The 22348-nt window shown below is 57.3% G+C and overlaps 9 protein-coding genes across 9 annotated transcripts; 5 read left to right on the forward strand and 4 right to left on the reverse strand.

The window, feature by feature from the left end:
- Window positions 1-126: 126 nt before the first annotated feature.
- Window positions 127-1038, forward strand: PHSY_003585 (hypothetical protein; the record flags this gene model as incomplete). Its single annotated transcript, XM_012334203.1, has 1 exon — window positions 127-1038. The coding sequence occupies one exon, from the start codon at window positions 127-129 to the stop codon at window positions 1036-1038; it is 912 nt and encodes a 303-aa protein (XP_012189593.1).
- A 76-nt stretch (window positions 1039-1114) lies between these two features.
- PHSY_003586 (structure-specific recognition protein) lies at window positions 1115-2728 on the reverse strand (the record flags this gene model as incomplete). Its single annotated transcript, XM_012334204.1, has 1 exon — window positions 1115-2728. One exon carries the CDS (start codon window positions 2726-2728, stop codon window positions 1115-1117), a length of 1614 nt encoding a protein of 537 aa, XP_012189594.1.
- Window positions 2729-3317: 589 nt separating this feature from the next.
- Window positions 3318-5973, forward strand: PHSY_003587 (hypothetical protein; the record flags this gene model as incomplete). The annotated part of the gene is made up of 2 exons (XM_012334205.1): window positions 3318-4969; window positions 5595-5973. The coding sequence occupies 2 exons, from the start codon at window positions 3318-3320 to the stop codon at window positions 5971-5973; spliced, it is 2031 nt and encodes a 676-aa protein (XP_012189595.1).
- A 340-nt stretch (window positions 5974-6313) lies between these two features.
- Window positions 6314-8284, reverse strand: PHSY_003588 (hypothetical protein; the record flags this gene model as incomplete). Its single annotated transcript, XM_012334206.1, has 1 exon — window positions 6314-8284. The coding sequence occupies one exon, from the start codon at window positions 8282-8284 to the stop codon at window positions 6314-6316; it is 1971 nt and encodes a 656-aa protein (XP_012189596.1).
- A 347-nt stretch (window positions 8285-8631) lies between these two features.
- On the forward strand, window positions 8632-11595 carry PHSY_003589 (likely ketopantoate hydroxymethyltransferase; the record flags this gene model as incomplete). Its single annotated transcript, XM_012334207.1, has 3 exons — window positions 8632-8746; window positions 9340-9481; window positions 10200-11595. The coding sequence occupies 3 exons, from the start codon at window positions 8632-8634 to the stop codon at window positions 11593-11595; spliced, it is 1653 nt and encodes a 550-aa protein (XP_012189597.1).
- A 120-nt stretch (window positions 11596-11715) lies between these two features.
- On the reverse strand, window positions 11716-12651 carry PHSY_003590 (C6 transcription factor; the record flags this gene model as incomplete). Its single annotated transcript, XM_012334208.1, has 1 exon — window positions 11716-12651. One exon carries the CDS (start codon window positions 12649-12651, stop codon window positions 11716-11718), a length of 936 nt encoding a protein of 311 aa, XP_012189598.1.
- A 169-nt stretch (window positions 12652-12820) lies between these two features.
- Window positions 12821-13708, forward strand: PHSY_003591 (alkaline phytoceramidase; the record flags this gene model as incomplete). The annotated part of the gene is made up of 1 exon (XM_012334209.1): window positions 12821-13708. The coding sequence occupies one exon, from the start codon at window positions 12821-12823 to the stop codon at window positions 13706-13708; it is 888 nt and encodes a 295-aa protein (XP_012189599.1).
- A 152-nt stretch (window positions 13709-13860) lies between these two features.
- PHSY_003592 (glycoside hydrolase) lies at window positions 13861-16331 on the reverse strand (the record flags this gene model as incomplete). The annotated part of the gene is made up of 2 exons (XM_012334210.1): window positions 13861-14000; window positions 14387-16331. The coding sequence occupies 2 exons, from the start codon at window positions 16329-16331 to the stop codon at window positions 13861-13863; spliced, it is 2085 nt and encodes a 694-aa protein (XP_012189600.1).
- A 2317-nt stretch (window positions 16332-18648) lies between these two features.
- On the forward strand, window positions 18649-22278 carry PHSY_003593 (hypothetical protein; the record flags this gene model as incomplete). The annotated part of the gene is made up of 1 exon (XM_012334211.1): window positions 18649-22278. The coding sequence occupies one exon, from the start codon at window positions 18649-18651 to the stop codon at window positions 22276-22278; it is 3630 nt and encodes a 1209-aa protein (XP_012189601.1).
- Between the last annotated feature and the right edge of the window lie 70 nt (window positions 22279-22348).

The raw sequence follows: 22348 nt of genomic DNA on the forward strand, positions 1-22348 counted from the left end.
TCCTCCTCCTCCTCCTCCTCCTCCTCCTCCTCCTCTTCCTCAACCAAATTAGACGATACATACATTGTAAAATACATCCGACCACCACGCCAACAATCCAGCTACGATGAGGGTCATGCTCGCAAGATGCTCAGCTATCGAGTCGAGGGAAACTTTTACCGACATTTCGCGCACACTGTCGCTACCGAGGGTCTGAGTGTTCCTGCGCTCTTCGCCTCCGCGGATGATGCGGGCGAGGAGGGAGAGCTGTTGATTTTGGAGGATATATCAATCCGGTTTCCGGTGTTGACGGAACGACGTGGGACGCTCGATTCCGCTCAGATCCGCAAGAGTCTCGAATGGCTGGCCAACTTTCACGCACGCTCTTGGAACATCACCCGTCGTCCTGATCTGCATTCCTTTTGTCCGGAACCCGCACTCGCCGCAGACTGGCTAGGATCAGGGTTGTGGAAGCAGGGAGGCTACCACTACCTGTCCACACGTCGAGAGGAACTCGCTTCGATCTCCCGCACCTCTCGCTGGGGCTCGCTCGGCCTTCACGCCGACTCCGATCTACCCACTGCCGTCGATTGGTGCCTCAACAACCCTCCCACACCTTCGTCCCTCTCCCTCATCCACGGTGATGTGAAATCCGCCAACATGGCCTTCAATCCCACCTCTACGTGCATGGCAATGTACGATTTTCAATACGTAGGCATGGGCCTAGGTGTACAAGACCTCGCGAAATTTCTCACCACCTCCATACCCCCTCACCACCTCACCTCCCGCGATGGAGAAGAATCCCTCCTCAAAACGTACCACAATTTTCTATCACAAAATCTTCCGCACGGAGCAGAGTATAGCTTCGACCAGTTGAAACAGGATTGGGAATTGGCCCTCGTAAGCTGGACCCGATTCTTGGCGGGTTGGAGCGGCGGGTTCTGGGGTAACGTCGATTGGTTACAGCATCGTGTCGAGCGGTTGCTTCGTGATCAGAAATGGGTGGAATCGGTGCTCAAGCGCTGGAAGACAGCGACACAACTCGAAAAGGTGAAATAGAAAGAGAAAACACACACACTCAAGCTCCAACATTCGAGAGAAATGCTTCGATTGAATTGAACCCCTACATCCTCGCTCAATCCTTCCTCTTCTTCTTCGGCCTCTCCTCCCCTTCATCCTCATACCCCGCATCCCCATCCTCATCCGAACTCGCCTCCGACGGCGACCCTCCATCCGTATCCGAGTCAGCCGCGAAATCAGCATCCTCCTCACTATCCTCATCCTCATCCGCACCTCCCGCAGCCCCCATCTCCTCATCATCGTCATCGCTCAGCAACCCAGCCGCCGCCGCCGCTGCCAGCCCACCCGTCTCTTCGGCCATCTCGTTCTTGATCCTCACCTTGCGATCGGCGAGCCAGGCCTTGAGACGATCGAGCTCCTCGCGCGAGATGGACTGGAACGTGTGGTCGGTGCCGCTCTTGGTGGCCACCCTGAGATCGAACGTCTTGGACGAAGCCACGGCGCCACCGACGCGCGACAGGATGGCCTGGTGGATCTCCGAGTACGGCACGTACACCGGCTGCTTGGACACCCACAGAAGCGACTTTTCGAGCGGATACAGGTTGCCATCGGCCGCCTTGACGTTGCACTTGATGCTCGTCTGACCCGACGACGACTCAAAGTCGGTAGGCGTAGCCACCTTTTGGCCCGAAAGCACCTTGAAAATGTTGGTGACGATGCGGAACGTGGGCTCCTCGTAGCGCTTCTTGAGCTTGCCGTCGTACTTTTCTTGGATGGTCTGCTCGTCGAGGTTGAGTTCTGCGTCCATCTCCTCCTCGCGCGGGAACTGGAGGACGAGGTAGGGGTATCGGGTCTGACCCTGGCGGATGGGCGGGTCGAGACCGATGACGAGCATGACGTGGATCTCGTCTGCCTTGGGTAGGAGGAAGAGCTTGTTCATGGAGCTGTAGAGGATCTTGTAGTCGTACGTCTTGCCGCGCAGACGGATGAAAGAGTTGAACACGTCGATGTCGTAACGGCCACGTGGGGTGAGCACGAGCACCTCCTTGAAGACGACGATGGAATCTCCAGCAACCTGGCCGATGTCGGCCTTGGATTTGAGCGCCTCGTGGAAGGCCTCTGCTGCTGTCTCTTCGTTGTTGTCTTCGCCATCTGCAGCAGCGCTGCCAGCGTCGCTGGCATCGTCCTTTGTGGCTTGACCAGGTACGTAGAGGCGCATCTCGACGAGCTGATCGCCCTTGTTGCGCCTGGATTTTGAACCGTTTGCGTCGGAGGAGCCGGTGTTTGCGCCGGGCTGCTGCTGTTCTGGGTTCAAGAATTCCATGGATACTTCTGTCTTTGCAATGTTGCTATTGGCGAGGTGTGAGAGTGGCAATTCGAAGGCTAGCTTGTCTCGAACCAAGAATTGGACATCGTGGTTGCTGATCTTTGCCTGGCCCCAATTCCAGCCTCTTGTGGATACTTCTTTTGTTTCGAGAGGCTTGTTGAAGTACTGACGGAGGTGAGAGGAGAGGCGGTCAAAGTCGTCGCGGACAAAACCATCAAAGTTGGTGCGACGAGGGTTTGGCTGTGCTGAGGAAGGAGCGTCTCTGTCCTTGCTGAGGGAGATGGCGAGCTGGTAGTTTCGTGCTACTCTGATCCACTGGAAGGAAGCCATCTGGTCTGCGGGGATGGTGATGGTGCTGCCTTCGCCTACGGAAGGCTTCCAGCCGAGACCGCCCTGAGACATTCTGAGCTTGCCGGGGGTCGTGTCAAGACCATGGTAGATGTTTTCCCACTGTGTTGTGCCCGACATGCTGGCAGTGTCTTTTGGAGTGGAATGCGATGAATGTGGTGGGTGGTGCAAAGGCTGAGTCGAGTCGGGCTTGAGCGTTCTTCTGCAACTCGAATTCTGAGCTCTCAACGCGACACGAGTCTGAGTGTTCTTCTCTTCTCTCTCGCCGTCCGTCACACAAGCGCGCTGCGCCAAGGATGAATGTGTTAAGTCGATACTACTGGTGGTCAGCCAACTTGGAAAATGAAGTCACGGCCCAGCCGATGGGCCGCACGGATCAGGGATGAGGCATTTGGCAGATGTGATTCCATGTCGGAGTAAGCTCACCGATTCAGCCCTCCGAGCGATTTCAGCCAGAGTGCAGCACAGTACAGTGCAGCACGACACAGCACAGCACAGCCGAGCCGAGCTGCCATCCAACCTTTCTCCTCACACAGTCCCCTTTCTTCTTGTTCCTCACCAACCTACTCGCCCCTTAGCCTGCTATCCCATCCACTCCCATCCTATCCTGGTGCATCGAATCGACACTGTCGCCTCGTCCAAAATGAGTCGGTTCGTACGCCCTTCCAAGTACCGTCACGTCTACCCCAACGTCGCCAAGAAGGAGGCTTGCTACGAAAACGTAAAGGTCTCCAACAATGCCTGGGATACCAACCTCGTCGCTGCCAACGGCAAGTACATCTCCATCAACTGGAACGCTTCTGGCGGTGGTGCCTTCGCCGTCCTCCCCGTCAATCGTCCGGGCAAGCTTCCGGACATCTACCCACTCTGCCGCGGTCACACTGCCACCGTCCTAGACACCGCATTCAGTCCGTTTGAAGACAACTTTGTCGCATCCGCATCCGATGACGGAACCATTGGTCTCTGGAAGATCGACGATGCCAACTTTGACCAGCTCGAGTGGTCCGACAAGGAGAGGGAGCGAAACGGCGGCGTCAAGGACTTCCAACCTCTCGCACGCGTTTCCGGTGGAGGCAGGAAGATCGGTCAGGTGGTCTGGCATCCTACCGCTTCCAACGTGCTTGCGGCTGCCACCGGTGACCACGTCGTCAAGCTCTTTGACGTCTCGACTGCTTCCACCGCCGCATCCTCCCCCAGCATCAGCTTGCGCGGATTCACCGACACCATCCAATCCCTCGACTGGGACTGGACAGGCACCACCTTGATTGCCACCTCGCGCGATCGAAAGATCCGCACTTTCGACCCGCGTCAAGGCGAGAACCCCGTACAGGTCGCCGATTCGCACGGAGGAATCAAGGGCGCTCGTGTCATCTGGTGCGGCGACAAGGACCGCGCCATCACCACCGGCTTTTCCAAGATGTCCGATCGTCAAATGTTCCTCTGGGATACCAACAACCTCGCCAACGGCCCGCTCAAGCAGATCACCCTCGACACATCCAGCGGTATCATCATGCCCTTCTGGAGCGACAACAACATTGTCTTCTTGGCTGGAAAGGGAGATGGCAACATTCGATACTACGAGCTGGAAAACGACGAGCTGCACTACTTGACCGAATCCAAGTCGAGCGAGCCGCAGCGTGGCCTCACCTTTGTCGGCAGGAGATTCTTGAACACGGACGAGAACGAGATTGCCAAGGCGTACAAGATCACCGGTACCACCATCCAGCCGGTTTCCTTCTGCGTGCCTAGGAAGGCGGAAGGCTTCCAGAGCGATATCTTCCCGCCTGCACCTAGCGCCGAGCCCGCGCTGACCAGCAAGGAGTTCTTCGAGGGTAAGAGGGCGCCGAGGAACATGGTGAGTTTGGAAACCGGAAGGGGTGTTAGCAGCAGTGGTAGCGTTCCTACCGCCACTTCAGCGGCTGCGACGACGGCGACTCCGGTGAGAGCAGCAAGCCCTACCAAACCGGTCTCTGCACCAACACCAGCACCCGCAGCTGCACCAGTGGCGTCATCGACTCCGGCAAGATCTGCTTCGCCCACCAAACCTTCCCCTGCGCCGGCACCCGCAGCGGCGGCTGCACCAGCTGCACAGTCGACTCCCACCCCCTCCTCGGAGTCGAAATCGACCAGCAACGGCGTCTCCGCTTCCAAGGAGGTGGCGGATCTACGAGCGCAGATCGAGCAGCTGAGAACAGCAGTGGAGGAGCGAGATACGCAGATCAGACATTTGGAGCAGGAGAATGAGACGCTCAAGGCGAACCAGAAGCGTGCTAGGGAGGCGTTGCTCAGCTCGATGTGAGCGTTGAAAGCGGGATAGATGGGGTGCGCTTGTGTGGTAGAGTAATCCAAGTTTAGAGATAAAATAATGCTTTCGATGTGTGTGACTTCAGGGTTTGAATACGTGTTGTCTGTACCACTTGAGTTCGTCGATACTCGCCTGGATATCGGCGAGAGCTCTATGGGAACCCTTGCCCTCCTTGTTACCTTTCCAGGGGGGTTGTTGGGGATACCAGCGTTTTACGAGTTCCTTGATGGAGGAGACGTCGACGATGCGGTAGTGGAGGTGGGAGATGAGTTCGGGCATTTCGAGGTTGAGGAAGGATTTGTCGGCGTGGACTGTGGAGCCTGCGAGGCAGGCGGTGGAGGGTGTGGGGATGCGATCGCGGATGTAGGCGAGGAGGGCGGTGCGGACGAGTGCGTGTGGGTGGGAATAGGGCGGAGGGGAAAGGCAAGCACTGGTTAGGCCGGACAGAGAGTGCTGGTTGATACACCTAAAGAAGAAAGCGGGTTAGTGGAAAAGCAACAGGATAAGAGGATTAGGGGGGTAAAGGGGAAAGGAAACGTACCATTCGTTCATATTGTCCAGCACACTCTTCTCGGTGGAAACGACATAACTAACGCCTTGATCCACCGCATTCAGCTCTCCATCCGTAACAATGCACGCCACCTCCAACAACCGATCCCCCCTTTCCACCGATAACCCCGTCATCTCGCAATCGATCCACACCAACGGTCCATCCGACGCGCCCAACTTCCGCGTTGCCGGCGGTGGAGGTATCGGCGACAACGACGACGACGATGACGACGACGACGACGAAGATGACATTGCGACGTCGGATGGTGACGAAGCGAAGACGGATGTGAGACGGGAGATGAGCGACCGTCGAACCGAGGTAGTGGTGTGTGTGCTTCGGAAGCAGCCGATCCAAGATCCAGAACCGCTAGGCAGAGGCGTAGGGCGAATGCGACTTGCTGCAACACAACCTAGGCGTGTGCGAGTGATCGAGAGTGTCGACTGAATCTTGAAAGATGTATGAGATACCTCGAGTGCCAGTGTGTCGAGCGGTGCAGGGTGAGCGAAGCGATGGTGGTAACGAGTCGAACACCAATTCATACCGACATGCAGGGTCCACTTTTTTCTCTTTCTGTAGCAACGCCTTCCCAGCACCTTTCTTTTTGCTTCCCGCGTTTCTGCGCCGCCATTTCATTCGGCGCATCGAGTCCCACAACACACACATTCGGCTGCACACGACACGAGAACAGCCACGAGATCACATGGTATCGGTATTGCAGTCCTACATTAGCAATGTCTGCGCAGTACAGTCAAGAAACAATGACGCTCTGCTCCGTGCTCGCTCGCTAGGTCTTGGGCAATTCGGCCACCTCGGCATCAGCATCGCGCGCCTTGCCCAACTTTTCCAACAAACTCGGATGAATGGGGATAGCCTCCTGGAATGCGCTGTCGGTCGTGCTGTCCATCCTAGATATCGCAGTCATGGCTGCCGAGCTAGGTCTGCCTTCTGCCTCTCCTGTCGACGGGCGTTCGTGCGCCGTCGAGCTGGCCATGGCGGTCGAGGCGGTCGTCAGCGGAGCTTGCGCTGGTGTCGTAGTTGCCATTGCTGCTTTGCTCCCGTTGGTGTGAGAGCCGCCGTTGTGCAGCGGCGATCGCCCTGCGCCGCTACCCTCGTTCAAGCGAGACCGTGAAGCATGCGTCTTGGCCGTAGCGGCGCCACTACCCTTGGTCTGGGTCTGCGCATTGATGGCATCCAGTTCCGCCAGGTTGCGCTCCAGCGCCGAAAGCGACGTCCCTTCGCCCAGCACCTGCTCCTCGTGTTTGCCATCGATAGTGTCGTACTTCCATCGGATCACGCCCTCCCTGTCCAGAACACCTAATCGATCGTACTTGAGCGTGCCGACCACATAAGGTTTGAGCCTGAGCCAAGCAACTCGCACTTTGGTCGCCAAGATGTCGCGGTTCGCACGCAGGCTCGCCACGCCTTCGGGCTCCCAGTCATCGTCGTCCTCCCACCCCTCGGTAGGCGTTGAGCCGTCCTTGTGCGCACGCCCGAACTTGGGCCGCACTCCGTTCCCCTGGGCATCGGCGAGCGCAGCATCCCCGTATGCACGTGCAAGCGCACGCGTCGCATACTCAAACTCGATGCATGCGTTTCGATATGAAGTGTCCAGCTCTTCCGCTTTCTCCGTATCCTTCTGAATGTCATTCTCGTCCTCGCTCGGTGCCGGATAGCTGAAACACCAGTCGAGTTGTCCATGCATGCTGTCCTTTGGCAGATGCTCTGCTGGCACATGATCCTGCAACTCCTCTACCTTCCACGTAAGATGGACTTTATCCCTGACGACCGGATCCAGCAGCGGACGCAAGATACTCCAGATGGGTTTGAAGATCCAGGGCGCGCCGTGCACGTAGACGCGCGCCAACGTCTCGGGATAGAACGACTCCATGGTCTTGGCCATGAAGAGCACGATGCTCCAGTCCATGTTGCGGATGCCAAAGTTGTTGAGATTGAAAATGACCACCTTGCGCTCGACGGGTGGGGGCATGAGCAGCTGCAAGCTCTCCTGCAGCAAGATGACGCCTCGCTTGAGCTCCTCTGCTGTCTGGTTCGACGAGTAGTGCGAACCCACCTCGATGAAGTAGACAGGCTCGCCCGCAGCTGTGGCTCCTCGAACGTAGGAAATGCCGTTGTTCATAATGTTGAATCCACCACGCGTTTTAGTCAGTCCGAGCTCGGCGTCTTTCATGATGCCCGAAATGTTGTACTGCACACGAAACGCGCAGGTGGAACCGATGATGGCCAGGGCACGGTCGACGTCCCACTTGCGTGCGCGCAGACACCGGAGCATGTAAGCGTCCGGATGCTCGCCCTTGACGATGGCCCAGAACTCGCGCCGCAATGCTGCGCCGCCGTACTTGAGCAGGAAAGCCTGCATGTCCTTGCTCTCTTCGAGATGGCGCAGATGCTCCTTGAGCTTGTCATCCTTAGGGATGGCGTTGGGATCGAGACGCCCCGCTGCCTGCAGGTTCTCATGAGATACGGACGCAGACGAGCTGTGCGAGACCGGTTCCGAAGCCGCTGCGCGTGCCCTTCGACCGAGGCTGCGCCTAAGTGAATCCGACGAGCTGCGCGAGGCCGCGGTGGGTTGCGGAATATCGGTAGCGGCGCCGATAGAGTCGGAAGAGTGCGATGTGATCTCGCACAGTCGGAGGAAGCGACGCCAAAGTTTGAACAATGCCAGCGTCTGCGACGGTGTGAGGTTGCCTCGGTAGCCTGGCGAATGAAGGTAGTCGACGGTCGTCGAGTCCACCATGGTTGCCGATGCGCCGACGGATGGCGGTCACGGCGACCAACCAAATGAATCAAGGCTGCGCAGTGCACTTCCGCTCAAGGTTCGGATGGCTTGCTAGGATTGAGAAATCCGAAAACTGACGACGTGGCGTGGTTCGAAGTGCAGGAGGGCTACGACGAAGTGCAAGGAGGCAACGACCCGAGTAGCGGTGGCAGACAATGGACGATGCGAGCAGTTGAGCGGAATGACAGTGATGCGATACCTTGTCGACGCCACCTTCAGAAGGTAGATGGTGACAAAGGGGTGTGTGTGTGAGCGAGTTGTGGTGGTTCCGATCAACCAAGGAAGCTTCGACGGTTGAGAACGTAATGCGGCTGTGCCGAAGCGTCGGTCAAAAAGATGAGGTGGCACGGATCGCAACCATCAATTTTACCGCGCAGCCTAACGGAGCGCAGCGAATCGCCTTTTGCCGGCTTCGGGCAGGTTGGTGGCTCAAGGGCTGCTGGTGGTAGCTTTTCCGCGCCAAAATGCAAAAGCGAAGCGCTGAGAGTCTCCCCACGGGCCAAAATCGGAAAATGCGAGAGTCTGGAGCAAACATAGCCGAGCTGACTACTTAGCCCTGGAAAGCTGCAAAGAGGAAGAGAAAAGCAGATTTGGCGAAAAGAAGGAAGACCAACCGAAGGCGAAGCTAACACACACAGACACACAGACACACATACACAAGGCTGTGGCGCTCCGCAACGGGGCGGGGGGCGAACGAAAGCCATCTCGCAGCTCGCTTGTTACGCCTAGCTTGTCTCTGCCGCACACTACAGTGTCTCTGCTAGCACATCGCGGTGCCCTTCTGCGATGCCGGTGTTGTGGCGCGGCTACCCGCAACTACCTGTTAGTGCCTTGACAAAGGTGTTGGTGCTTCTTTGGGAACGGAGTGAGGCCCTGAACTCAGAAGACAACCTGCGTATCGTCGAACAACAGCGCCGGCGACTTTAAAGCTAATTAAACTTTAGCTTGCAGCACAGCAGCTCGTCCTCTGTTCTGTGATTGACAGCACGACCCGCATCCCCTCGTGGTCGTAGACCTTGAGTTTGCGCACTGTCATCAGCGGGACGTCATGCGCTCGACACATTGCTGCGACAGCGTTTCATTTCATTTGACCATCGAGCGCGACATCTTGGACGGGGGGTGGAAGCGCAAGAAGTCGGAAGTGATTCGCGCTTCGTCGTGGCAGGCATGTCTCATTTCTTCTCATCTCGGAACGTGGTCATTCTGTCGGCTCGATCCGTGCTAGTGCTGCATCTTTCTCCCACTCTCGTCGTGCATTGAAATCGACGGTCGTTCAGCTCAGCGGTCAAGCGTGGGAAAGCTTCGAGATTCCGACGTACTCTGCACAGAAGCATCAAAGGCGTAGCAGCTGCAACACACGCCTGCCTGTCTTGTCGTGTCTGTCTGCCAGAGCTCAGTCAACCAGGTGAGTCAGTACAGTCAGTCGGTCGGTTCGTCGACTTCGGCTTTTCCGGCGTCGCAATGCTTTTTGCGGACCGGATAAGCTTCACTTTTCGTCCCGGATTCGTTGCGGAAAGTTGGTCGCATTTTGCTGAAATTTCAGGTGAATTCCTTTTCCTTGTCGGCAATTCTTTCCTTCCAAGTGTGGAGAAGCGAGAGCCCAAAAAATAAGAAGCGCAGCACCGCGGAGAACAGGAGACGCGAAGAGCAACCAACCAACGTCACTTTGGCTTTTTTTTGTAGCATGATAGCCGAGGTGGCCAGTAGGGGAAAAAAAGGCGTGGATCACACGGACCTTGCCAGAAGCAGCTTGCAGGTTCAAATAGACCAGCTGAAAGTCGGGTCCACTCCGATGTTTCTTCCGTCCTCTCACCCATCATCACCGCTCCTCCACCAGAATTCATCCCCCTTCCACTGCTCTCCCGTCCTCTAGATATTCCGGCTCGTTCAAGCATCGGGTTGCAGCAGAAGCAGCGGGAACAGCAAACATGGCGTCTACAGCCGGCGGGCTGGCTAGGCAGCAACTTCGACAGTATGTCGGCAGAGGCGGCATTGTTGCGACACCTTCCTGCTCCTACTCGACGGTGGCAGCATCACGCACCATGGCCGCACCACTGCCGAATCGAAAGCCTGTCAAAGCAGGCTCAATCTCTGGTTTGAACAGGCAGAGAAGGTTCGGCACTTGCACACCCAAACTTAGCTCATGGCCAGCCGGAGCTGTCGAAGCCGTGAATGCCGACGACTCGCCCGCTGCTGCTTCTGCTGCTGCAAAGGGCAAAGGCAGGGCTCTGACCGCCATCCCGTCTCCGCCTCGCAGCAAGACCATCGCAGACCTCCAAGCGCTCAAGCATCATCCGGACGGCAGCGTCCCCATCGTCTGTCTCACCGCCTACGATTTTCCCACGGCTCTCTCGATCCGATCCGCTGACATCGACCTGTGCTTGATCGGCGACTCGCTCGCCAATGTCGCTCTCGGCCACACCTCGACCCAACCGCTGTCGCTAGAAGCGATGATCCATCACTGTCAAGCGGTCAAGCGTGGACTTGACGCACCCCTCTTCTCCACTGCGGCTCTGCTGGACGGTGTAGACCTGCCTCGGCCTCCGCTCGTGATCGCAGATATGCCATTCGGTGCGACTTTCGGCTCTCTCGATTTTGGCGTCGCTGCAGTGGTGAGATTGATCCAGGAATCAGGCGTAGACGGAGTCAAGATCGAAGGGTCTTACGAGACCATCCCTCTCATCCAACGTCTCACCGACCACGGGATCCCCGTCATGGGCCACCTCGGTCTACAACCACAACGAGTCGGCTCCACCTCTGGCTATCGTCTACAAGGCAGGACGGCGCAACAAGCCAAGGAGATGCTCGACGCGGCTCTTGCGCTCGAACAGGCAGGATGCTTTTCGCTCGTCCTCGAGTGCATTCCAACGCGTGTCGGCGAGCATATCAGCAAGAAGCTCAGCATCCCCACGATCGGCATTGGAGCAGGGAGCAAGACCGACGGACAGATTTTGGTGATGAACGACATGATCGGCGACTTGACCGGTGCAGGCCACGTGTTGGCGCAGCTCGCCGAGGTCGATTCAGGAAATGGAGGTGGCGCAGAGACCGCGGCGCTGCCGAAGATGAGCGAGTTGACGCCACCAGCGCCGAAATTCGTGAGGAATTTCAGTCTACCCTTGGGAACTTCGATTGGTGCGATGAGAGTGGCTGCTGTACAGGCATACACTGCGGCGGTGAGGGAGCGGAGGTTTCCTGATGACGATGTGGAAGGATACAAGATCAAGAGTGACGAATGGAAGGCGTTTTTGCAGCTTGTCAAGGAATAGGAAGTGACGGCAAGATGTCGCTTTTGTGCTTCTGCTAGACAGATCTGGACAAGGAAAGGAGTTGTCGAAAACCCGTATAGTAATACAAACATGAAGCGGATCTTTGTCCTTCGTAGCGGATTAGCGTGACCCTCTCTGCTCGTGTCGACCTCTGTGTTTGGGAGGGACGAAGCTTCTGACCCAATCCTCGTCGGTCTGATTTCCGCCGAATTCGATCTCGAATCCGCCGAGTGCGGCGTTGGGATCTGCACCGCGTGGAACCAGACCGCGGTTGAGGGAGGAGCCTCCGATTCCGGAGGAGAGGAGGGGGATGGCGAAGTGGGATTCGGAGTCCGAGTCTGAGATCTCGTCGTCGTTGTTGGTGGGATTGGAGGTGGTGGTGGTGGTTGTGGTCGTTTTGGGTGGGGAGATGGCGGTAGCGGTGATGGAGGAGGAGGAGGGGGGTTGATGCGTGGGGGGGAGGGCAAGGTCTACGTCTGAATCCTGGTCCGATTCATCGTCGACTTTGTCGATTCGATCCAGTTTGACTTCATTCCCCACCAATCCCGCTGCGGTGTTCGAGACGAGATCTTCTCGCAACCCAAATTCGCGCTCCAACCCTTCCCTCACGGTACTCTTCCACCAGTTCTTCCTCCACTTCTCCCTCTCCCCCTCTCCCGCACCTTTCAACCCTCCCACATCCACTTCATTACGCTCCAGCACAAACCCCAACACCGTCTCGAGCGCAGCGATGCGCGCTTCCAGTCTAGGCCTCAGTCCTTGGGTGGGACCGCGTTTTCGTTCGGGTCGATCGTAGGTGCACGTGCGCGAGAGGGTGGTGCAGAAGGTGCAGATGGGTTGGAGACCGTCGCATCGGTCCTTTTTGAGGAAGCATTGGTCGCACGCTCGAGAGACGCGTTTGCGTTTGGGTTTGCGGTCCGAGGATGGGGGAGGGAGGGCGGATGTTGAGGCTGAGGCTGGTGAGGGGGATGGTGTCATGGCGGGAAGATGGTGATGATGAGGACGAAGGGAGATGGAGATGAGAGAGGGAGAGGAGAGCGGAGCAAAACCCCGCATTTTTTATTTAGAGCTTTGCAATTTTGCGATTTGCGGAAGAAGAGAAGGCGCCCCCGTTTCGGGTGTGATCCGAGCGTGTTGTGCAACTCGGTTCGGTGTGTCTCCGTGAAAGCGTCTCCTTCTCCTTCTCACTCTGCCGCCATCACCACTGCGACTATCCCCTGACACCATGTCGTGGTATCGCGACCCCACAGACCCCACCCACGGCTACTGGGGACCCATAACATCCACTCTCCACTGGTGCGAACAGAAATACCGTTTCTCGCCCTACGTCGCCGAACCCGTCAACACCGTCACCAACGTCTTCTTCATCGCCCTCTCCCTGTACGGCTTTCACGTCTCGCGTCGCGAACGCCTTCCGCTTCGATGGTCAATATGTCATCTCGGCGTCGCACTCGTCGGATTCGGTTCCGCACTCTTCCACGGAACCTTGCTCTACTGGACGCAGCTGCTGGATGAACTGCCGATGATCTACACTTCTGCATGGTTGACCTACTGTGTCTGCGAAACGTCCAAGGGATACGGGAAGCCGAGGTTCAGGTTGTTGTTGCCGTTGACGTTGACCCTGTTGGTGGTGTGGATCACGGTGGTTTACGTGTGGAATGGGAATCCAGTGTTCCATCAAGTCGCTTACGCCAGCATTCAAATCGTCTCCACTGTACGCGTCATCTACCTCCTCCGGAACAGCTCCCAACACAACTCTACCGCTGCAGGAAAACAACGCAAGAAGGAAATTCAGAAGTTGTACCTCTTCGGTGCAATCGTCTTCCTCACAGGTTTTGCGATCTGGAACGTCGACAACATCTTTTGCTACCAGCTGAGACAGGCCAGGAAAAAAGTCGGCTATCCAGCAGCAGTGCTGTTGGAGGGACACGGTTGGTGGCACGTGCTGACCGGTTGGGGTGCGTATTGTCTCATCACAGCGGGTAGCCAGCTGGGCGTGGGGGAGAAGGAGGACGTGGGCAACTTTAGGTTGCAGAATGGATGGTTCCCGGTGGTGAAGAGGATCAAGGAGTATAAAGCGGGGGGTGGCAGGGTGGGCAAGAAGAAGGCGTGAGTGGGGTAGGCGCGATATAGAAAGTGCCTCGATCGGGCTGCTAGTCCGGCCAGGCAATAGAGTCAACCACTACGTGACAGCAGATCTTCCACACAACAGACTCGTAACGCAGCACAAGAGAGAGAGAATGTGTGTAGGATTGCGAATGTACGTCAACGGACAAAGCAGACGAGGGTAGAGGGCAAGTGAGAAGCAATGTTTCGACACAGCGAGGGCAGTAGAGCCAGATGACGTTGTTCCGTTAGCGACGGCGACGAGCAGCCATGGCGCGACGGTGCTTGGGACTGTAGCCCTGGGGAGGACCGCCAGGCATTCCTCCGGGCATTCCACCAGGCATTCCACCAGGCATACCACCGGGCATACCACCGGGAGGACCTCCCTGAGGAGCACCCCAATGTCCTTGCCATCCGCCATGCTGACCGCCCCAGCCACCCTGCTGACCGCCCCAGCCACCGTGTTCGCCGCCCCAGCCGTGAGGAGGGCCGCCGCGGATGCCTCCGGGAGGACCACCGTGGGGAGGACCACCAGGCATGCCACGAGGGAAGGATCCACCGCCGGCGCCACCACCCGGCATTCCACCAGGAGGTCCGCCTCCGGGCATAATGCCACCCGGAGCACCACCAGGAGCACCACCGCCAGGAGCACCACCGCCAGAAGTATCTCCGCCAGAAGTACCACCTCCAGAAGATCCGCCGCCTGTTCCACCCCCAGCATCGGCATCGGTAGTAGAGCCGCCTCCGTATGCAGAGCCAACGCCAGGAACGTCAGTACCAGTCGAACCAGAACCAGATGAGCCTGGGTCAGACGAACCAGAGCCGGAAGATCCAGGGCTAGGGTCAGAGGAGCCGGTGTCAGGCGGGCCCCTGTCGATGTTGGGGTTAGTCGTGCCAGTTGAGCCAGAGCCAAGATCGGTAGAGCCGGAGCCGGTCGTACCAGGGGTAGTGCTCGAGCCAGAGCCGTCAGAGCCAGAGCCATTGGAACCAGAGCCATTGGAACCAGAGCCATTGGAACCAGAGCCATTGGAACCAGAGCCGGATCCAGAACCAGAGCCATTGGAACCAGAGCCGGATCCAGAACCAGAGCCAACATCAGCGCCTTCAGTCGAACCAGTTGAACCAGAGCCAGTCGAACCAACATCAGTCGAACCAGAGCTGGTCGAGCCAGAACCAGAGCCGGACCCGGTCGAAGACGATGACGAGCCGCCACCTTTGCCAAGATCGTTGGCACTGCCGCCCTTGATGCCGACTGGCTTGCTGCCCCACTTCTTGAACACGTCGACGATCGCAGCAACAGCGGCTTTCGGCTTGCCCTTGGCGTCGAACAGCAGAGGAGCTCCCGTCTTGCCGTGACCTACACCCTGGTCGGACTGCGTACCGAACCAGGTGTGGCTATCGACAATCCCCCACGCAGTTAAACCAAACGCACCACCTTCAAGAGCAGCCTGCACAACGTTTCCGTACTGCTGGGCCTGCTTTTCGAGATCCGACTGCGAAGGTGGCAAATTGACCGGAATGTCGACTTCGGAAAGCACGACCGGGATCGACTCGGACGTCCAGCGCTTGATGGAGGCGAGCATGTCCTCGTACTTGTTGGTGAGCTGGATGTGGAACTGAAGACCGACAACATCGACAGGTACACCTTCGGCGAGCCACGACTTGATCGTCTTGAAGGCAAAGTTCGATTTGGGATTCATCGACTCCATACCGTAGTCGTTGACGATGATCTTGTAGCTGGGACACTCCTGCTTGACGAGCTTCAGCACCTCCTTGTAACCGTCTTCACCGATGACTTCAAAGTAGCCGTTCTTCTTGAAGCCGTTGCCGCTGTCATCGAAGACCTCGTTGAGAACGTCGATACCCCAGAAGTCGGCCTCCTTCATGATCTTGGGGCACATTTTGGTTTTGACGAAGTCGGTGATGGTCTTCATCATGGCTTCCTTGCTGAAGGACTGCTGCATCATCTTTTTGTTCTGTTCGGCACCCCAGATGAGCGTGTGGTACTTCCACTTGATCTTGGTGTCCGGGTTGGCCTTGGTGACGCCGTTGAGGAGCTCGGTCCAGGACTGTTCGCTTTCGTAGACGAATTGCATCTTGAGCGAGTTTCCTGGTGTGACGAAGGGCATGTACTTGGCGAGTGGAGCTACGATGGGATCCTTGAGGTCGGGATTGTCGATGGCAGAGCCGAGGAAGAAGCCGGAGGGGAGCGTCTTGACAAGCTCCTCGCCGGTCATACCGGAAGCGTCGGTGGCCCAGTGCATCTGACCGCCGCTGGAGGAGGACACGACTGAACCGGCACCGCTTCCGCCAGCGGGATGGCTGAGTGGATCGGTACCACCGTTGCCGTATCCGCCGTCACCGCCACCGGCTCCAGACGAACCAGCAGGATGCGTGAGAGGATCAGTGCCGCCGGAGCCAAAGCCTCCTGACTGACCACCTGGCTGACCACCTGGTTGGCCTCCCGGAGCGCCGCCAGGAGCACCACCAGGAGGACCACCATGCTTACCGCCGCCGGGTGGACCTTGACGTCGAACGAGGCGGTCCAGCCGCTGCGTATCGTGAGAGGAACGGCTCATGACACCGCCAGCGGTGAGCATGAGCACGAGGGCGAGCCTGGAGCTCACCATCTTTGAGAAAGAGAAAAGGAAGAGGAAAGAGAGGGAGGATAGATTGTGTGTACAAACCAGAAGAAGGGAAGAGGGTGAAAGGACGGAGACGGTTCCATTTGGGCCCAATCAGGTGGAACTTTATAGCTCATGTCAGTCTGGAAGTATCGAGCGAGGCCGGCGCAGCAGCAATGTGGCTGCCATAATGATCCGTCTGACTATGCAGCTGCGGTGCGGTGGCTGAAGGGCTGAAGGGACAGCCGGATCAAACGCCTAATTTGGTTGCGGAGGAAATGTGTCGGTGGATGTGCTGTGAGGTGGGTCGGTTTACAAATGTCCTTGACGACAAACATGCCCACTTGGCCGCTTCATTAGTCGGTAGACGGCAACGCTTCATCTGAAGCGTGCTGTGATGCAGCTGAGCGTGCAAGTCTGTTCATGTTTAGCATGACCCCGGTCAATCGCCCCGCAACAAAACAGCGAGCGCAGACAATACCCTGCGTTCCGTGGAATTGATGATAGGTTCCTTCGCGGCGAGGCTACTCTTTGAGACAAAAAGATTGCTCCACGATCAGAATGTACTCTCCGTGAACGTGAATGGCCCATCAGCGACGATCTCTTGTACGACATGAAGTGTGGGGTTGAGGTTCATCATGGTTGCCTACAGGCTCGCAAGGATGGATAAGAGTGTAGGGCAGAAGCGATCTGATTGCATGCACGACCCCCCTTTTCTGAATCGAGTTGCAACACGGTCGAGTGTTGCCACCGACAGCGCACCGCTCATGAAGTCGTCTCCAATGAAGCTCGTCTGATTGTAACCGAGCCTTCGGCATGAGAGGGAGACCGAGGGCGACCATCGCAAACACATGATATCAGTCTGTGGCATCACTCGGGGCTCGAAACTGTTTCAGCGCTCTAGAGGATCTCGACCAGCGAATGCGCTCTAACTGGTAGCCTCATGGTCTCGTTGAGGCTAAACAGCGACGTGGCTCGACGTGTGACGACGTTGAACCTTTTACGCAAGTTCATCACACTGCAGCATCATCAACACCGCCGATTGGCTGTGCTGGCGCCACGAGCTGACTTACAGCGTGAGGTCTGTCGCTTCAAGCCGAATGCTCTCCGCGCTGCTGCAGTGCACTGCGATGGACCGATCCTAGTGTATACCAACAGAACGATCGGCACAGATGTCGAGCCTTGACACGGCCGACGAATGACGGACTAACATTTGCAGAGTGAAAATTATAGGGTCCAGAATTTTTTATCTCACAGGGGAAAGGCGATCTCCGACCATCCTGGCGTCGAAAACTGACAACTGCGAGCTGCCTTCACCACGGCGGCCCCCGCCTGCTCCTGCATGAATTTTTTCTGCCATGCAGCTCGGGTTCTTTTCCTGCTTTGCGTTGTTTTGGCCGCCGCTCACACAGCACAGCTTCTCGTTTGCAGCCAAGGTGTAGCGCTCAGCAGCCGTAGAGCAAGTCAATGAGCGCTTAGAGACCACTGATGGAAAGCGTGTGGAAGATCGAACAGAGGTGCCAAGAACCTCAAGAGTGGGTTCAGGGGAATTGTGTCAAGACCAACACGCGCAGCGGTTGTGCCTGGAGGAAAGCGACACGATCTTCAGCCCGCAGGCCCGCAGGTCCGTGTTAGTGTCGGCCTGGAGCCAAGCTGTCAGGACGCCCATGACGTCCACAGCCAAAACGTCGAGACGCCGCGCGGGAATTCTGAATTAAAAATGAACACAGGCATTGCAGCGGGGTCGCTCCACCTCGAACTTTTCTTTTTTGGCTTCTGTGGACTTTGTGACTGGTCCAGTGGCTGGCTGCTAACATAGCTGGCGTTTTATCCAGCGCTAGCGGCGATTCTCGCTCACTTGCTCGCATCGTCACATATTCTGTCGACGTGAGAGAGAGAATGTGTGTTTTCATTGATCGGACTGTCCGTCAAGCATTGGTCGGACACCATCACCCTCTCTTCGCGCATCGCTTCGGATCGGTTCCCGTTGCCATTGGTTGTGGCTCTGTGATCCGCTCGGAAGAAGCGACAACCTTCTTATCATCTTCTCACGACCATCCAGGCATATTCGCGACATCCGTTCTGCCTCAGCCATTACGACGGCTCATCCAGCTTCATTCGACAAATCAGCACATTCATTACGCCGTAGCACCGCCTTCTCCTGCTCTCTCTCTCGAAGCTTATTATCTTCCTCTCCGCATACACACACGCGCACACACAACCATGCTGAGCGTTCGATGACCTTTGAAGCTGTCATTCTCGGCAGCACCGTTTCAATCCACTGAATCGCATCTCAGCTCAAAATCCTGAAAGCGATCCCACCATGCTGGACAACTTCCTCACTTCGAGCTCGCAGGCGACAGCACCCCGCACCAGGCTCCGCTCCGTCGGACGATGGTGCGGCAAGCATCTCAACTTTTACCGAGTGCACGTTCTCGTCTTCACCTTCACGCCCCTCATTGCCGCCGCCATTTTCTACGCTTGCAACGGCGAAAACCACATCAAGTTCATCGACTCCCTGTACGTCTGCGTCTCTGCCATGACTGTCACTGGCTTGGTGACCTTCAACATCAGCACCGCAAATGGAGGTCAGCAAGCCATCCTCTTCATCCTCATGTGCTTTGGCAACATCTCCGCCGTCAGTGTCACCATGATCTGGATCCGTAGAAGCTTTTTCCGTAAGAAGTTCGATCGCGTCGTTCGACGCAGCGCCAAGGTTCGCAAGCGTATGCACGACGTCGAGGAAAACGAGCGCAAGGAACGTCGACACAACATCGCTAAGATCCAGCGCATGGTAGGTCTCAAATCCTCCGACAGTGCTACCACGGTCAGCGACACTGAAGATCAAGATCGCACCGACAGCAGCTCCAGCGGTCATATTGAAATGCGTCGCATCGAAAAGAACAGACAACAGAAGAGCAAGGGCAAGCGCAAACCACTGCGAGCAGACATGATCCGTCGAATCGATGGGCCTGCCTTCCTCATCAATTCGGCCGGTGACCCGTCAAACACTATTCCCGATCCCGCTGCAGCCGAAGCCTCTAATCAGCCAACAGGCGCAGCACTCACAGAGGAGCCGGAGCCGCTAAGCTCGCCCATCTTTGCACCTGCGCAGCCCGGAGTCAGCATCCTCAATTCCGAGCACGACCGACGCCCATCAGTCTTCTCTGACGATCCCAACCACCAGACCAGCATCCGCATCTCGGCCCCCAACGACACAGTGCCATCTACCAACACCAAAGAAGATCAGGTCGATCCGAACCCAGCCCAGCCGCCTCGTAAGAGATTCTCAATTCCGCGCTTCGACCACCGTCACGACCCAGACGCTGATTCGGATGAGGAGGCTGTAGCAGACCAAGAAGAGGAGGAGCTTGAACATGCACCGCATTCGCCTCCTCTGCGCGCAAGGTTCCCGGATCACGCGTCGCCTGGGCGGAGCAGACGAGTCTCGGACCCGCCTCAGTCGCATTTTAGACGTGGCTCCGATACGGGTCTGTTGCACACCTACAAAACCCACGAGAAGCCCGACATGTTCCCGCGTGCCCAGACCGTCGAGTTTGCAGTCCCCAGTGACTATCGTTCCGCCGCCGACTCACAACAGCAACCGACACAGGGCTACACCACCGGCAACGCCATCAATCCTGGCGGCGGCTTGCGTCAGCGCAACACGACCTTCAATCGCACCGTCACAGGACGCTCCTACGTCTCTGGACGCCTCAGCAATGGCAGAACCGGCGTCCCGCTCGCACGCACACAGACTTCTTCCAAGCAACGTGGCTTTGGTGGGTTCCCTACACCGTTAGAGCTTGCCGGCATGGCCATCAAGAAGGCTGCACCCGGCGTGCAGGAGCGCTTCCAGAGAACAATGACCATGCCTCGCACCTCGACCTTTACATCCGTGCGTTCTGGCGGAGGTCTCACCGAGACGGCCACCAAACCAGCGCCTTACCTCTCCTTCGATGCCACCGTCACCGGCAACTCGCGCTTCCATTCGCTCACCGAAGCTCAGCGTGATGAACTTGGCGGCGTCGAATACCGTGCGCTCGACTTGCTGGCAAAGCTCGTGCCCGCCTATTGGCTCATTGTCAACCTCGGCATGGTGACGCTCGTGGCCCCTTACATCAGCAGCAGCGCCTTCCGAAAGTACCGTCCTCCTTTCGAGTCTCAGGGTGAGAACAAGCCAGACTACACCTGGTTCTGGTTCTTCCAAGTGATTTCGGCCTACTCGAACACGGGCATGTCGCTCGTCGATACGAGCATGACACAGATGCAAGACGCCTACTTCCTGCTCATCCCCATGGGCTTCCTGATCTTGGCAGGCAACACCGGTTTCCCCATCTTCCTACGTTTCTTCATCTGGCTCATCTCATTGTGCGTGCCCTCCACTTCGAGGGCGTACGAGACGTTGCGGTTCTTGCTCGACCATCCTCGTCGATGCTTTGTCTACCTCTTTCCCTCGAGTCAGACCTGGTTCCTGCTGTGCGTCCTGGTCCTCTTCAACTCGATCGATTGGCTCGCGTTTTTGATCCTCGACATCGGCAACCCCGTCATTGAGTCGATCACGCTCAGCATCCGAGTCTTTGATGGCCTGTTCCAGTCGATAGCGGTGCGTGCCGCTGGTTTCACGGTGGTGAGCCTGTTGGCGCTGGCTCCTGCGGTGCAGTTCCTGTACGTCGTTATGATGTACCTCTCCGCATTCCCGCTTGCGCTCTCGGTGCGCAGCACCAACGTGTACGAGGAAAAGTCGCTAGGTGTGTACGTCGACGAACATGCGGAACCAGGCGCGGTGCCTCACGAATCGAACAATCCAAAAGTGTGGGGCACGTTCCTCGCATCGCACGCACGTCGACAGCTGGCCTTCGATATCTGGTGGCTAGGGTTTGCGCTGTGGCTCATCTGCATCATTGAACGAAACGACATTCAGGACCCCAGCTCCAACGGATGGTTCACGATCTTCAGCTGTCTGTTCGAACTCACTTCGGCGTACGGCACGGTCGGATTGAGCTTGGGCACGCCTTTCGACAATTTCAGCTTGTCGGGACGCTTCCACACGCTCTCCAAGCTGGTCGTTTGCGCGGTCATGATTCGAGGAAGACACCGAGGATTACCGGTCGCGATCGATCGTGCCATCTTGCTGCCGACCGAGTTGGAACAGGAGGATATGATGGACGACGACCTGTCACAGTACGACGAAACGTGGGACCGCGACAGCACGTTTGTCACTGACCCTACGGCACCTACGCCCGGAGCGCCACGTGCGTCGATGAATGTACCAACGACCAATCGGCAGCGCAGCGATAGCAACGAGGGCAGCGCAGCAGGCGAAAGCAACAGCGGCATGTCGAGCGTCAAACGTACGCAATCCGGAGTGTCGTTCGCCATCAACCCTCTTGCGGCGAAGGCGAGACGAAGCAGCGTGCCGCCTACGGCGATGGAGCCGCTCTCGCCGAAGCAACAAGCAGAGGTGGCAGCACAAGAACCACGAAGGAGTTTCACGCTTACGCTGCCTCCGAGCAGTCTTCCGATGCATCATGCGTCGCCCCACCATCACGGCGGACTGGGAGGTATGCCGCCGAGCAGCAGCAGCAACAACAACAACACCAGTGTCGCTGGAGGTATCATGGGAGGACCCATGGTGGTTTCCTCACCGGGACAGTTGACTGCGATCGACGAGATGCCGAGCGGACTAGGTGCGACGCCGATCAGCGAGAGTCGGTCCGAGTCTCCTGCCGTAGCAGCGGGTGTCAGTGGGCGGGAGGAGCGAACGCAGGCTTCGCCACCGAGCTTCCATACGAACGCCGAGAGCAGCAGCAGCAGCAGCAGCGACGGGAGCCTGAAGGGGAAAGAAAAGGCAACGTCGGCGGTGGACGAGAAACGCGAAAGACAAGTAGCCGAAAAGGCAGGTTGCTCTACGCCCAACGGTCGACATGATCCTGTGAGTGGTGGAGATTGAGGGGAAGTTTTTCGTTTGTTCTGGGGAATAGCAGTTTTTGGATTAGAACATGCGTGCGTGAGTGTGACGA

Source organism: Pseudozyma hubeiensis (assembly GCF_000403515.1).
Source record: "Pseudozyma hubeiensis SY62 DNA, scaffold: PHS37, whole genome shotgun sequence".
NCBI classification, from domain to species: Eukaryota; Fungi; Basidiomycota; class Ustilaginomycetes; order Ustilaginales; family Ustilaginaceae; genus Pseudozyma; species Pseudozyma hubeiensis.